Source organism: Dendropsophus ebraccatus, chromosome 1 (assembly GCF_027789765.1).
Source record: "Dendropsophus ebraccatus isolate aDenEbr1 chromosome 1, aDenEbr1.pat, whole genome shotgun sequence".
NCBI classification, from domain to species: Eukaryota; Metazoa; Chordata; class Amphibia; order Anura; family Hylidae; genus Dendropsophus; species Dendropsophus ebraccatus.
The window spans coordinates 120,148,247-120,163,534 of record NC_091454.1 but is presented as its reverse complement, the minus strand read 5'-3'; the positions used below and the strand labels follow the sequence as shown (position 1 = coordinate 120,163,534).

The 15,288-nt window shown below is 42.6% G+C and overlaps 1 protein-coding gene across 2 annotated transcripts in view; it reads right to left on the bottom strand.

The window, feature by feature from the left end:
• The window catches only part of RELN (reelin), a 524,687-nt gene that overhangs the window by 126,314 nt on the left and 383,085 nt on the right, over window positions 1-15,288 (bottom strand). For both annotated transcript variants that reach the window (XM_069977829.1, XM_069977836.1), the window contains exons 25-27: window positions 15,033-15,238; window positions 14,592-14,763; window positions 12,427-12,627 (exon numbers count right to left, since the gene is read on the bottom strand). In XM_069977829.1, coding sequence (XP_069833930.1) covers window positions 12,427-12,627; window positions 14,592-14,763; window positions 15,033-15,238 — 579 coding nt within the window. The remainder of the gene's footprint in view (window positions 1-12,426; window positions 12,628-14,591; window positions 14,764-15,032; window positions 15,239-15,288) is intronic.

Genomic DNA, 15,288 nt, shown 5'->3' with positions numbered 1-15,288 from the left:
TGTGGTGAGCATTTTGACCCCACAGGTATTAGAGGAAAGTATTCAAAAGTAGACAGTAAAAATGAAAAACTCAAATTTTTCCAATAATATGTTCCTTTAGTTTGAAATTTCTCAATTTCACAAGGAACAGGAGAGAAATGTCACCCCAATATATGTAACGCAGGTTCTCCTGAGTACAAAGGTACCCCATATGTGGGCATAAACCACTGTATGGGCACACAGGAGGGCTCAGAAGGGAAGGAGCGCCAATTTACAGGAGCAAAACCGCAGCTAGTAATGGTTATTAGAATAGCGCAAATACTAAAATAAAAAAAATAAAAAATGAGATTACAGGTAATGTGGGGTGGTTACGGACAGCCTGGGGTGGTTACGGGTAATCTAGAGGTGGTTACAGGTAATCTGGGGTGGTTACGGACAACATGGGGTGGTCACGGGCAACCTGCTGTTGTTACGGCAACCTGGGGTGGTTACAGGCAACCTGCTGTTGTTACGGCAACCTGGGGTGGTTACAGGCAACGTGGGGTGGTTACAGGCAACGTGGGGTGGTTACGGGCAACGTGTGGTGGTTATGGGCAACGTGTGGTGGTCACGGGCAACCTGCTGTGGTTACGGCAACATGGGGTGGTTACAGGCAACGTGGGGTGGTTACAGGCAACGTGGGCTGGTTACAGGCAACGTGGGCTGGTTACGGGCAACGTGGGCTGGTTACGGGCAACCTGCTGTGCTTGCAGACAATCTGGGATGGTTACGGGAAACGTGGGGTGGTTACGGGCAACCTGCAGTGCTTACAGACAATCTGGGGTGGTTACAGGCAACGTGGGGTGGTTACGGGCAACCTGCAGTGCTTACAAAAAATCTGGGGTGGATACGGGCAACGTGGGGTGGTTACGGGCAACCTGCAGTGCTTACAAAAAATCTGGGGTGGTTACGGGCAACGTGGGGTGGTTACAGGCAATGTGAGGTGGTTACGGATAAACTGAAGTTCTTATAGGCAATCTGGGGTGGGTACCTGTAATCTGACATGGGCACCGCAATCTGGAGGGGGTCATTGGCAATTTGGGGTGGTCAGAGGCGCCGTGGCGTGGTCAGAGGCGACGTTTGGTGGTCAGAGGCGACGTGTGGTGGTCAGAGGCGACGTGTGGTGGTCAGAGGCGACGTGCGGTGGTCAGAGGCGACGTGCGGTGGTCAGAGGCATCGTGGCGTAGTCAGAGGCATCGTGGCGTGGTCAGAGGCATCGTGGTGTGGTTAGAGGCATCGTGGCGTGGTCAGAGGCAACGCGCGGTGGTTACGTGCAATCTGGGGGGGTTACATGTAATCTGGCATGATTACGGGGAACCTGGGGGGGGTTATGTGCAACCTGGAAGGGTTACAGACAATCTGGGATTGTTACTGATAAACTGAAGTGCTTATAGGTAATCTGGGGTGGGTACATGTAATTTGGGGTAGTTACGGGCAATCTGGAGGGGGTCACTGGCAATTTGGGGTGTTTACGGGCAATGTGCGGTGGTTACGGGCAACGTGCGGTGCTTACGGGCAACGTGCGGTGCTTACGGGCAACGTGCGGTGCTTACGGGCAACGTGCGGTGCTTACGGGTAATCTGGGGAGGGGTTAGGGGTAATTTGGGAGTAAACTGCAATTATTACTATAATAAAAAGTGTGTGTTTTATTTTTTTGTATGTTTGTCACTTTTTGTACTTTACATATTCATTTTCACTGTATTACTATGATTACTGGGATATTTTCTATCTCAGTAATCATAGTTCAGTGACAGAGACCAAATTGGTCTCTGTCACTTAAAATTTTCAGAGTTGGCTGGTTGTGAAGCACATGCGCACTTCATAACCAGCCAGGATGTCGAGGAGGACGGAGCTCCAGGATCAGGTGAGTATATGGGGAAGGGGGGGATGACTGGGGGACGGGGGTGACAGGGGGGGTGGGGGGCGACTTGGGGGGTGGGGGGACATCACTTTTTATCCCCTGTCACCAATTATTCATGGTGACAGGGGATAAAAAGTGCCGGGAGCACATGGTACAAGCGATCAGCGGTATATAGTATATACCGCTGATCGCTTGTACCGGGACCCCACAGGGGGGTCCCCGATGACTGCCCCATGCTCTCCGGTGGCGGAGAGCATGGGGCCTTCATTCATTTTAACTTTTGCATCGCTGTGAACAGACATTAGTGGGTTCACAGCGATGGCGGCGGCCATCTTGGAAATGATGGCCGCCGGGGGTGGGGGGTTAGTGATCGCCCTACTAGGGGGGGCTGATCTGAGGTCTGGGGGACACTTATTTCATCTCCCCCCCCGCCGTAGATTCACGGCGGGGGGAGATGAAAGGCGGCGGCAGCACCGGTAATCCCCATTACCGACGGCCGCCGCTATAACGTGAATAGCGGCGATCGTCGGTTAGGGGGGGGGGGCGGGACGGACCCCACACACTGCCCCAACCCCTCAGCTACCTCCGGTAGCCGGGGGGATGGGGTGGGGGCTGTCCCGGCCCCGCAGCCTTATTCTCTGCCATCGCCGTAAAAAGCTGATGGCAGCAGAATAAGGACCCTTAGTGACCGCCGTAAAAAGCCGTATCGGCGGTCACTAAGGGGTTAAGAGACATGTTAATAACACAAATCACAATACTTATCTGCATTCGTTTCTATCCCGGTTCCTCTGGCAAGGCACCACGGTTACTGAAGAGTGTGATGGCCGGGAGTGATTTCATGATACTAGATAGATAGATGTTTATCCCAGGCATGTTCAAATTCTGTTATTGTGGATTCACCAACCACATCTGCTGGAAGTTTGTTCTTCCAAGCATCTACATCACTTTCAGTAAAGTAATATTTTCTCTTTTTTCTATGTTGCTTCTGATCTCTCCTTCAACTAACCTCAGATTGTGCCCTCAGAACTGGACACAGTATTCCAGAGGTGGTCTCACTAGAGCTCTACACAGCGGGATCACAATCCCCCCTTTTCCTACTGGTTACACCTCCAGCTATAGAGCCCAGCAAATGATTTGCTTTTCCTACCGGCTGGATGCACTATTGACTCATTTTAAGGCTGTTTGAAATCACCATCCCTAAATCCTTCTTTTCTGAAGTATTTGCTGATGGCAGAAAATGTTTTTAAATGTAAAGCAATGCACTAGAAAGGAATCCTCGATCCATGTATCATATCAGTAGTTCTGTGTTGGCAAACAGACAAATCTTACCTACCAATCCTTCTCCTATGTCACTTACAGACATATTAAAAAGAATAGGACCCAGAACAGACCCTTGTGGCACACCACTTGTAACCAGTCTCTGCTCGGAATATACACTATTAACAACAACTCTCTGATATCTATCCTTTAGCCAACCACAAATCTGCTGAACTATCCAGGGATTAACTCCACGTAGAGGTATGCAGAAGCATATAGCATTGCTTACCTGTCTAACCGAGTGTTGTAACTACCAAAAATCCATTTGCTTTGGGGGTTCTTATTCTGTATTGTGTGCTTGTACTTTCTGGTTTATCAGTTGTACATGGCACTACAGGTTCCAGAATGCATTGATTTCCCTCAGCTGTTCATCACAGTACTCCACCGTGGCCATTCCCTGCCCAAATCTGTTGCAGAACATCTAGGCTGTGTTCACACATTGCAGTTTCATTGTGTTACTGAATTATTTGCAGTACTTAATCATTTTATTGTAGTCCCACCCACAAAGCATGCTGTATTCTCTACCTGTAACACCACAAAGCACGCTGTATTCTCTACCTGTAACACCACACAGCACGCTGTATTCTCTACCTGTAACACCACACAGCACGCTGTGTTCTCTACCTGTAACACCACACAGCGCGCTGTATTCTCTACCTGTAACACCACACAGCACGCTGTATTCTCTACCTGTAACACCACACAGCACGCTGTGTTCTCTACCTGTAACACCACACAGCGCGCTGTATTCTCTACCTGTAACACCACACAGCGCGCGGTATTCTCTACCTGTAACACCGATATATCTGTGAGATTAGTCAGACATGATCAGCCCTCAGTAAAGCCATGCTGGTTTGGATCCATCAAATTGTTGATATTTAGGTGATACGTTATCTTATTTTTTAGAAGTGTTTCCATCATTTTTTCTACTACAGATGTTAAGCTAACTGACCTGTATGATCCCATAGCTGAAGTCTAAAAATGACTTGGGCATTGAGGCATCAATGACCCATAGTTATGAAAGGGTTAAAGAGGCACTGGAATTTTTTTCCCAAAAGAAATTAACAGGGGGTGTGATCGCAACCAGTTATCCAATATACTCACTTTATTTTTTTTTAAAGTTTTCTATGTTTAAATCAATGTTTTATATGTGGTCAGACTGTGGTCCATACTCCCTCCAAGCTGATATTCGGTCTTCTCTGTTCAGAGAAAAGAGACCAAACACAGGAAGTCACAATCCTTTATGCGCTCACTCAAGGAAAGACACCTGTTTATCATGCAGGTTGTACATTAACTGGGGGGGGGGTTCTAATTACATTATTAACTATGCATGCACACCAGCAGACAATGTTTTTTGTTATGTAACAATACCGTTAGTATAATGTCACTGTGTGGTTACAGAGGTTTTGGTGCTGTGTGACAAGAGAGCTGACCATACAATATGAGCACCTCCAGGATTCTCTGCTACTGAATGTTGATATGCAGCAGCTGTACACACGCACAGTGAAGACTTGTCCCACTCCGTGCACGCTCAGGAATAACTGTCAATCAATACTTAGCCTTGTCTGTAAATGCGTAAAGGACTGGGACTTCCTGTGCTTTGTCTCCTTTTTTGAGAAAAGACCAAATATCAGCACAGTTTGACAGGAACGGAAACATCTAGTAGGCAAATGTATAATGTTGATTTAAACATAGAAAACGTGAAAAAAATTAAAGATGGTATATTGCTTGCAATTACACCTGTTGATTTCTTTGAAAAAATAATGACAGTACCTCTTTAAAATGTATTTCTGCCTCCAAGTTTGCTGTCCTATTTATAGAACTAAGGAAATGATCTTTGAAGGCTCCCCTGTAAACATCTGATCTATTTAATAATTCCCCTTGTAAATTATTCATCATTTGTATTCACCAATTATGTAAGGAGCATGTAGTGGTGGCTAGCTCATTAAAATTACATTTCTGTCTACCCCTGGAAATTCACAAATGGGAATTCATTATAAACTCAATAAAAATTTGATCAGGGTTTAGAGAAAACAGCTTGTCTAACCAAATAAACTACAATTTCAGATACACATTAGATTTTTTTATTTTTTTTTGCAAAACTTAAAGAGGACCTATCAACCCCGTGCCGGGGCAGAGCCCGGCCACCCCCCCCCCCCCCCCCGCTAGAGACCCTCCCGCCGCTGAGATATCACTGTCGGAAGCCCGGCGCGTGCATCAGAGAGTCTGACGCTCATAGAGAATGAATGGACCCATCACTCTCTATGAGCATCGGACTTATCTCTGATGCGCGGACGCCGGGCTTCCGACGGTGATATCTCGGCAGCGGGAGCGGCTCCAGGAGCCCCTCCCCCAATAAAAGTTTAAGTCACCCCCCATTTCCCATTATATAAATAAAACATATAAAAATAAATAAATAAATAAATATATAATATACCGTAGCGTGCGGAATTGTCCGATCTACTAAACTATAACAAGCGTCATTGCGAACGGCGTACACGAAAAGAGGAAAAAAAGGGTGCGGATTACCGATTTTATGTTACATTATATATAAAAAAAATAATAATAAAAAGTGATCAAAACGTCCGATCTTCACAAATATGGTATTATTAAAAACTAGAGATCATGGTGGAAAAAATTACACCCCATACAGCCCTGTAGGTAAAAAACTAAAACAGTTATAAGCGTCACAATAGGCCCATTTTATTAATATTTAATTGCCAAAAGAAAGTATTTCATAAAAAAAAAAATATAACATTAGAAAATCTGTGTAAACCTGCATATGGTTGTGTTCGGACTGACCTATAGAGTAATAGCATAATGTCGGTTTTACCATATAGTGCATTACGTAGACACAGGAACCGACCAAAGGTTACCATATTGCATTCTTTTTTACGATTTCACCTATTTATATCTTCATAAATAATATATTTGGGATTCCGTCATACATGTTATGGTAAAATGAAAGACGCCATTACAAAGTACAACTATTCCTGTAACAAATAAGCCATTACATGGCCTTGTAGATAGAAAACTGAAAGTGCTAGAGCTCTTAGAAGGGGAGGAGGGAAAAACAAAAGCGCAAAGATCAAAATTTGCGTGGTCCACTGGGTCATTTTGGGCCTGGTCCTCAAAGGGTTAAAGGGTCATTGTCGTGAAATTTTTATTGCAGAAATCAATAGTACAGGCGATTTTAAGAAACTTTGTAATTTGTTTTATTAGCCGAAAAATTTATTTTTATCATGAAAAAGCAGTTTGAAGCTCTCCCCCGTCTTCATGGTTTTCCTATGGAGAGAGAAAGTAAAAGCAGCAAAACACGACAACAAAGAGTCAATTTACATTCACATCCCGGGCTCTCTCCTCTGACAGTCACCACTGACCTCTCTGACCTTTAATTAGGCCTCTGAATAGCTCCCCTGCTGAGCAATCCTTTGTTCTCAGCTCTCAGCTGCCCGCTAATCTCCCTCCTTCCCCCTCCCCTCTTCATAGACCAGACAGATCCGACTGATGAAAAAACAGTCTAGATTTTCTGATTCTGAGGAGTGGATGACAGAAAGGAGAGGAGGGGGGACCTGGGAAAAGGCTTTTTACATGCAGATAATGGCATATTTGGCTAATAAACCCAATTACAAAGTTTCTTAAAATCGCCTGGACTATTGATTTCTGCAAAAAAAAAAAAAATTAACGACAGTGACACTTTAACCCTTTAACCCTTTAAGGACGTGGCCCATTTTCGTTTTTACGTTTTCGGTTTTTCCTCCTTGTGTTTAAAAGGTCATAGCACTTGCATTTTTCCACCTAGAAACCCACATGAACCCTTATTTTTTGCGTCACTAATTGTACTTTGCAATTACAGGCTGAATTTTTGCATAAAGTACACTGCGAAACCAGAAAAAAATTCAAAGTGTGGTGAAATTGAAAAAAAAAACGCATTTCTTTTATTTGGGGGAAATGTGTTTTTACGCCATTCGCCCTGGGGTAAAACTGACTTGTTATGCATGTTCCTCAAGTTGTTACGATTAAAACGATATGTAACATGTATAACTTATATTGTATCTGATGGCCTGTAAAAAATTCAAACCGTTGTTAACCAATATACGTTCCTTAAAATCGCTCCATTCCCAGGCTTATAGCGCTTTTATCCTTTGGTCTATTGGGCTGTGCGAGGTGTCATTTTTTGCGCCATGATGTGATCTTTCTATCGGTACCTTGATTGCCCATATACGTCTTTTTGATCGCTTTTTATTAAATTTTTTCTGGATTTGATGCGACCAAAAATGCGCAATTTTGCACTTTGGGATTTTTTTGCGCTGACGCCGTTTACCGTACGAGATCAGGAATGTGATTAATTAATAGTTCGGGCGATTACGCACGCGGCGATACCAAACATGTTTATTTATTTATTTGTTTACTTTTATTTAAAACCTGGGAAAAGAGGGGTGATTCAGACGTTTATTAGGGGAGGGGGCTTTTTACTATTAACAACACTTTATTTTTTTTTTTTACACATATACTAGAAGCCCCCCTGGGGACTTCTAGTATATACACTTGGATCTCTCATTGAGATCTCTGCAGCATAGATATGCTGCAGAGATCCATGAGATCGGCACTCGTTTGCTTTCGGCTGCTGCAGCCGAAAACGAACGAGTGCCGAGCCGAGGACGGCGCCATCTTGGACGCGTCCCCGGCCGGCATCAGTAACGGAGATCGCTCCTCCGGGACAAGGTCCCGGAGGAGCGATCTCCCCCACTAGACCCCAGGGAAACGTTGCCTCCGGTAATCGGAGGCAGCTGTCAACTTTGACAGCTGCCTCCGATTAGCTAATTAGCGGGCACGGCGATCAGACCGTGCCCGCTAATAGCAGCGGTCCCGGGCTACTCGCGGCACCCGGGATCGCGGCACTTCAAAGCGGGGCCGCCGCGCGGCCCCGCTTTGAAGTGCAAGTGCGGACATATGACGTACCGGTACGTCATATGTCCTTAAGAGGTTAAGGACGGGGCCCATTTTCGTTTTTACGTTTTTTTCGGTTTTTCCTCCTTGTGTTTAAAAGGTCATAGCACTTGCATTTTTCCACCTAGAAACCCACATGACCCCTTATTTTTTGCGTCACTAATTGTACTTTGCAATTACAGGCTGAATTTTTGCATAAAGTACACTGCGAAACCAGAAAAAAATTCAAAGTGTGGTGAAATTGAAAAAAAAAAACGCATTTCTTTTATTTGGGGGAAATGTGTTTTTACGCCAATCGCCCTGGGGTAAAACTGACTTGTTATGCATGTTCCTCAAGTTGTTACGATTAAAACGATATATAACATGTATAACTTATATTGTATCTGATGGCCTGTAAAAAATTCAAACCGTTGTTAACCAATATAGGTTCCTTAAAATCGCTCCATTCCCAGGCTTATAGCGCTTTTATCCTTTGGTCTATGGGGCTGTGCAAGGTGTCATTTTTTGCGCCATGATGTGATCTTTCTATCGGTACCTTGATTGCCCATATACGTCTTTTTGATCGCTTTTTATTAAATTTTTTCTGGATTTGATGCGACCAAAAATGCGCAATTTTGCACTTTGGGATTTTTTTGCGCTGACGCCGTTTACCGTACGAGATCAGGAATGTGATTAATTAATAGTTTGGGCGATTACGCACGCGGCGATAGCAAACATGTTTATTTATTTATTTGTTTACTTTTATTTAAAACCTGGGAAAAGGGGGGTGATTCAGACTTTTATTAGGGGAGGGGGCATTTTACTATTAACAACACTTTATTTTTATTTTTTACACATATACTAGAAGCCCCCCTGGGGGACTTCTAGTATATACACTGTGATCTCTCATTGAGATCTCTGCAGCATAGATATGCTGCAGAGATCCATGAGATCGGCACTCGTTTGCTTTCGGCTGCTGCAGCCGAAAACGAACGAGTGCCGAGCCGAGGACGGCGCCATCTTGGACGCGTCCCCGGCCGGCATCAGTAACGGAGATCGCTCCTCGAGCGATCTCCCCCACTAGACCCCAGGGAAACGTTGCCTCCGGTAATCGGAGGCAGCTGTCAACTTTGACAGCTGCCTCTGATTAGCTAATTAGCGGGCACGGCGATCAGACCGTGCCCGCTAATAGCAGCGGTCCCGGGCTACTTGCGGCACCCGGGATTGCGGCACTTCAAAGCGGGGCCGCCGCGCGGCCCCGCTTTGAAGTGCAAGTGAGGACATATGACGTAGGGGTACGTCATATGTCCTTAAGAGGTTAAAGCTATTTTTCTTTTTTTCTTAAAATAGTTATACACATTTGTATTTTACCTCTATTTAAAATCTCAAGTCTCCCTGTACTTATCAGCTGCTGTATGAACTGCAGAAAGTGGTGTATTCTTTCTAGTCTGACACAGTGATCCCTGCTGCCACCTCTGCCCATGTCAAGAAAAAAATGACTTGGGCATTAAGGCTCAGAATGTATGCTGGGGGAAAGGGGTTAAGTTATGATTCAATACAATAAGAATACAATATGAATTGTAAAGTGTTGTCTTGGGGTCTTAATAACCTGCGATAGATAGAAATCTCGACAGTTTTTTCATCAGTCGGATCTGTCTGGTCTATGAAGAGGGGAGGGGGAAGGAGCGAGATTAGCGGCAGCAGAGAGCCGAGAACAAAGGATTGCTCAGCAGGGGAGCTATTTAGAGCCCTAATTAGAGGTCAGAGAGGTCAGTGGTGACTGTCAGAGGAGAGAGCCCGGGATGTGAATGTAAATAAACTCTTTGTTGTCCTGTTTTGCTGCTTTTACTTTCTCTCTCCATAGGAAAACCATGAAGACAGGGGGGAGAGCTTCAAACTGCGTTTTCATGATAAAAATTCATTTTTCGGCTAATAAACCCAATTACAAAGTTTCTTAAAATCGCCTGTACTATTGATTTCTGCAATAAAATTTTAACGACAGTGACACTTTAATAACACTGTTGTTAGGCCAGGCTGTTACTTTCTAATAAACTAGGGAACAAAAGTAGCTACGCATTCAGCGAAGTGAGTGACTTGTACTGCAGATGGTACGTACGCAGGAACCTGCAGGAGAGCTTCTGAGTTATTTTCTTCTATGGCTCTCTCTATGCATATATTTTATGTGCTTTGATTCTGGACTGTTGACTACTTCTTTCCCAGGGTATACTATATATATATATATATATATATATATATATATATATATATATATATATATAATTTTCATGACTTTAGTTTTATCATTGAATTTTGGGGGGTTTCTTTTTATGGCATTTCTTTTTTTATAATTAGATAACTTTTTTTAAATTGTTTTTATTTCCCCACCCCCCCCGCATAATAAAAATAATCTCTTAATTTTTTTTTTGTAATCTTGAGCATGGGAAATGTAATGTAATGAATCACTTTTCTCTTTGTGACAGTCAGAAAAGTATTAGTTTGGTGAATGCAAGAAGAACAATTTCTACCTGACTGCACTGTGCCAACTTGTAAAGTTTGGTGGAGAAAGGATGTTTCTGCAGGTGATGGCTTAGGCCCCTCCGTTCAATTGAAGGGAAATCTTAATGTTACAAAGCCATTTTGGACAATCGAATGTTTTCAGCTTTGTGAGTGCAGTTTGTTCCAGCATAACTATGCACCAGTCCATGGTTGGGTAAATCTTATTAGGATCCAAGCAGTTTATTACCTATACTAATAAGTCGGTTAGACGTATCAACAGAAGTATAGAATTATCTAACCTGCTAATAGCTCCCTATTGCGCACAGGGTGCTCAGGATGAAGGTATGTTTCTAAGGAACAGCATTTATGTACACTGGAAGTCCCATAGACTTTCATTATAACTGTATAGTGCTCATTATAGCTGTTTAGAGATGAGATGAAGGGGTGCAATGCTTTTGCCCTTTATTCTAGTGATCTGTAAGGGCCCTATTATACAGCATGATTATCGTGCAAATTATCATTATATCTTTTGAGTATAAGCAATAATCATTTCATGTAAATGCAGGTAATGATCAAACGACCAATGCGAAACATAAATCATTGCTGTAATTTCACATTCATTTACTGTAATTCAACATTGGTTCACTAATTCCACATTGTTTCTTCATTTTCTGGGATCAGATGGAGTAAAAAATTGTAGGAATTATCATAGTAATGATCGTACCTAACAACCTCATTCTGTGTAATATGGTGAATGATTTCAGGTTAACCTTAAAACAATCTTGTTTCCGATGATCGATTCATCTAATTGGACCCTAAGGGTTTGAGAACCTTGATCGCCACTGATGACCCTCACTATGACATGTCAGAAGTTTGTCCAGATTATAGGTACACTTTAAATTATTAAATATTTCACTAGGCAAACAGGAATCTGTACGTATTGAATGAATATCTAAAGGGCCTATTACCCAACCTGATTTTTTGTGAACAAGTCAGCACAGACCTGTCAGGTCAGCGCCAACTTGCTCCTCGTTCCCAGCTCACTGACGGTGCTATTACACGCACACATCTGGCTGCCTCTATTACACGAAGTGACGGCCAGCAGACCTCTGCTATCTGCATCATTTGCTTTCAACGTGTTTAACACTAGCTATTACACCCAGCGATTATCGGCCTTTAGAAGTGTTTTCTTATCTCCAGAGTTCGTTTTCTAGGTAAAACTGGTTAACAGGAAAACTGCCCGGGGCCATCATTTACTATGGAACTTTCAAAGATGGGAGCTAAAGAGCTGAAACCATCCATTATTGTTTGGCCATGTATGGTGGTATTATTTAGGAAATGAACTGCAGTATGTAAAATCCATATGGCAGTTTGATGTGAGTTCTATGGGGAAATTATTTAATATATGGTTGTATTATGTGGGATGTACAGTATATGGCAGTATTATCTTGGTGCCTTATGGTGGCATTATGCAAACTGAAAATGGTAACTGTCTAAAAACAGCAAGCAGAGTTACTTGTTGCACACTTTACAATGCGCAAGTTTCCGTGTTCACTGTTTTTCAATAGTGTATCCTGAGGGATTTGTCTTATCAAATGTTCTGCATCAGTAACCATTTCCAGGCTGGGAGCAGCATGTGGTTGTGGAAGAAGGCTTCACCTAACAAGGGAATGTGGCTTCACAAGGTAGGAAATCAGCATTTTACACTGACTAATATATACTGATTATAAGTGCCATTTTTTGTTTCCAACTAATGTTTTTAGGCATAAAGTGAACAAAACCCAACAAAAAGACTTCTGGAATACCTTGAATTGCAGTACATATCCTGGTTTTAAAGTTAGATCCCGGGTAACAGCAAATCGATCGCCATCTGATTTTCCAAATATCATGGCAGAAGGAGTGATAGCGCAGAAGCTTTCATTTTTAACCATTCCTTCATTAGCCATCATTAGCCAAACACTTAGCTGATTCATTGGGTAGTCAAAAGCAGGCTTTTCATAAAAATTCTAAATGGGAAGAAAGTACAACAAATGTATTTTATATATATATCAAATCTATAGTTCAGTATATGAATCACAACAATAAATGATTAGCACGTGCTGCTATTTGAGATACCTGATGTTATGTTTTAAACAGAGAAAAATAGACATTTTTTCTTACTTTATGATTATTCTTTTTCTTTTTTTACTGTGCGTGATACCAGTATACCAGTATGTGTATAGTATGCGTATAGTATGTTAAAAAAACTACCTCTTACTGTGCAAATATGCTAATGTGTGTTTTCTTACTAAAGGGTTAGAATGGTTGATGGAGCAGTACTTAAGTGCTTGATGGGAAGACATTTTGTGCTTCTTTCTGCATCATACCTGTTTTGTGATATATACCAGTGGTTTTTGGCTTTTGTTATTACTGTCAAACCAAAATATGTCAAGATCATTAAAAATGTGTTCCTCCATAGTCACAAAGTAAAGATGATACCTGCATGTTCAGTAACAAGCACTTCACAAGCACTTTATTTCTGCTGACTAATGCAACTTACAGAAAGTAAGGGAGCACAGAGGGGTTTGCTCAAGCAGGGGGAAGTGACAAATGTTATGTGCAAAGTTTTGGATACACAGGGGTGGATCCTAACCAGTGGCCCAGGACCCCTTACCACTACCTGTCACTCTGCAGTTCTCCTAAATCAATTGTGATAATGGCAGCCGGTTCGGGAGAACTGTACTGAGCAGACTTGCAGGCTGCTCTCCCTCTATATTCAGTTGTATCAGCAATTGCTGATACAACAGAATAGACTGCTGGCAGGAGCCCTGTCCTCCCTCTCCTACCTCAGGACTTCTGCTCAGTGTAATGAGGAGCAGGGCAATTAGCTCCACCCCCATACACAGCAGCCAGACCTGAGCAGAGGAGCCAAGAACACCCAGAGAAGAGCAGGAACCTGAACATGTGAGATTATCCCTAGAATTACAACCCCAATCATGCCCTGCTAATAGTTCATGATGGGAGTTGCAGTTTTGCAGCCTGTGTCTCTTGTAGAACTACAACCCTCATCATGCCCTGGTGAAAGGTCATGATCGTGAGTTGTAGTTTTGCAGCCTGCGGCCATCCAGGTTGCAGAAACACAACCCCCATCATGTCTTTCTGACAGTTCTTGATAGAAGTTTTAGGTTGGCAGCATGTGGCTCTCCAGGTTGCAGAACTACAACCCCAATCATGCTCTGCTGACAGTTCAGGCTGCGAATTTTGGTTTTGCAGCATGTGGCTCTCCAGGTTGCAGAACTACAACACCCACCATGCCCTGCTGACAGTTCATGATGATAGTTGTAGTTTTAAAGCATGTGGCCATCCAGATTGCAGAACGTCTTCTGACAGTTCATGATGGGAGTTGTCGTTTTTCAGAATGTGGCTCTCTAAGTTGCAGAACTACAACACCCATCATATCCTTCTGACAGTTCATGATGGAAATTGTAGTTTTTCAGCATGTGGCTCTTCAGGTTGCAGAACTACAACCCCTATCATGTCCCCCTGACAGTTCATGATATGAGCTGTAGGTTTGCACCAAGGGGCTCTCTGGTTTGCAGAGCTACAACTCCCATCATGCCCTGCTGACAGTTTATGATAAGAGTTGTAGTTTTATAGAATGTAGCCACCCAGGTTGCAGAACTACAACCCCCATCATGTCCTTCTGACGGTTCATGATAAGAGTTGTATTACTAGCATGGTGATCAATAAAAAATGATAATGTCGCATTCAGACTATTACTGATCTCCATACTGACTTAAAGGAGAAGCCCCATCAAATTAGAAAAAAAGTTAGACAAGTGGAGGGATTGGTGGTTCGTGAGAAAATTATAAACAAATAAACTCACCCTCAATATAGTGAGTTTTAGCTTCAATTGTAGGAAACAAAGACATGTTGGGAGGGCAAAACGTTTAATTTTTAAAAGGATGCGGAGAAGAGAATATGGACTTACTTGTGGTAATGTTGGATAAGCAATTGGAATAATTTGTCTTTGGTTTTCCGACAGAATGATAACATCATCTATGGCCCACTGATCATATCCTTCTCCTGAGAATACAGGCTGCCACCAGCGAAATCTAGTGCAGGGTGTTTTTGCTGCACTAGGGAGCTCAAGATATACAAACCTAATAGAATATATAACATGAGCAAATATTTTACATATAACCATGCCAGAAGCTAAAACCTAACATACCCAATAGTAGCATCCTTTTCAAAATCAAGAGATCAAGAGGACACTATATTAAGAAGCCATTAATGTATTATTTATTTCATAAACCTTACATGTAAAATTAACTAATGAGAAATATAAAGGCATGCTTACAATGAAATAATTTGATCATCATTATTGCAGTATTTGATTCCTAAATAAGAACAATGAATATCTGTTACTTACTTGGGTTTTGTGAAGTCAGAGAAATACATTTCTGCCAGCAAATGCCAATTTATGCCTCCATTATTACTATACTGCAGTAACACTCCTTCTTCCCTACTATCTGCTTTATTACACGATGCGCTTTCTCCTCCAATTTGTATGTAGAACTGTATGAAATCAACCCATGTTGTATCCATGTCCCAACTAACCAGCTGTCTCCTTCCATCCTGTTAGAGAAAAGAAATACACAACTGTATCAAACTAAAGTGAGGGTGGG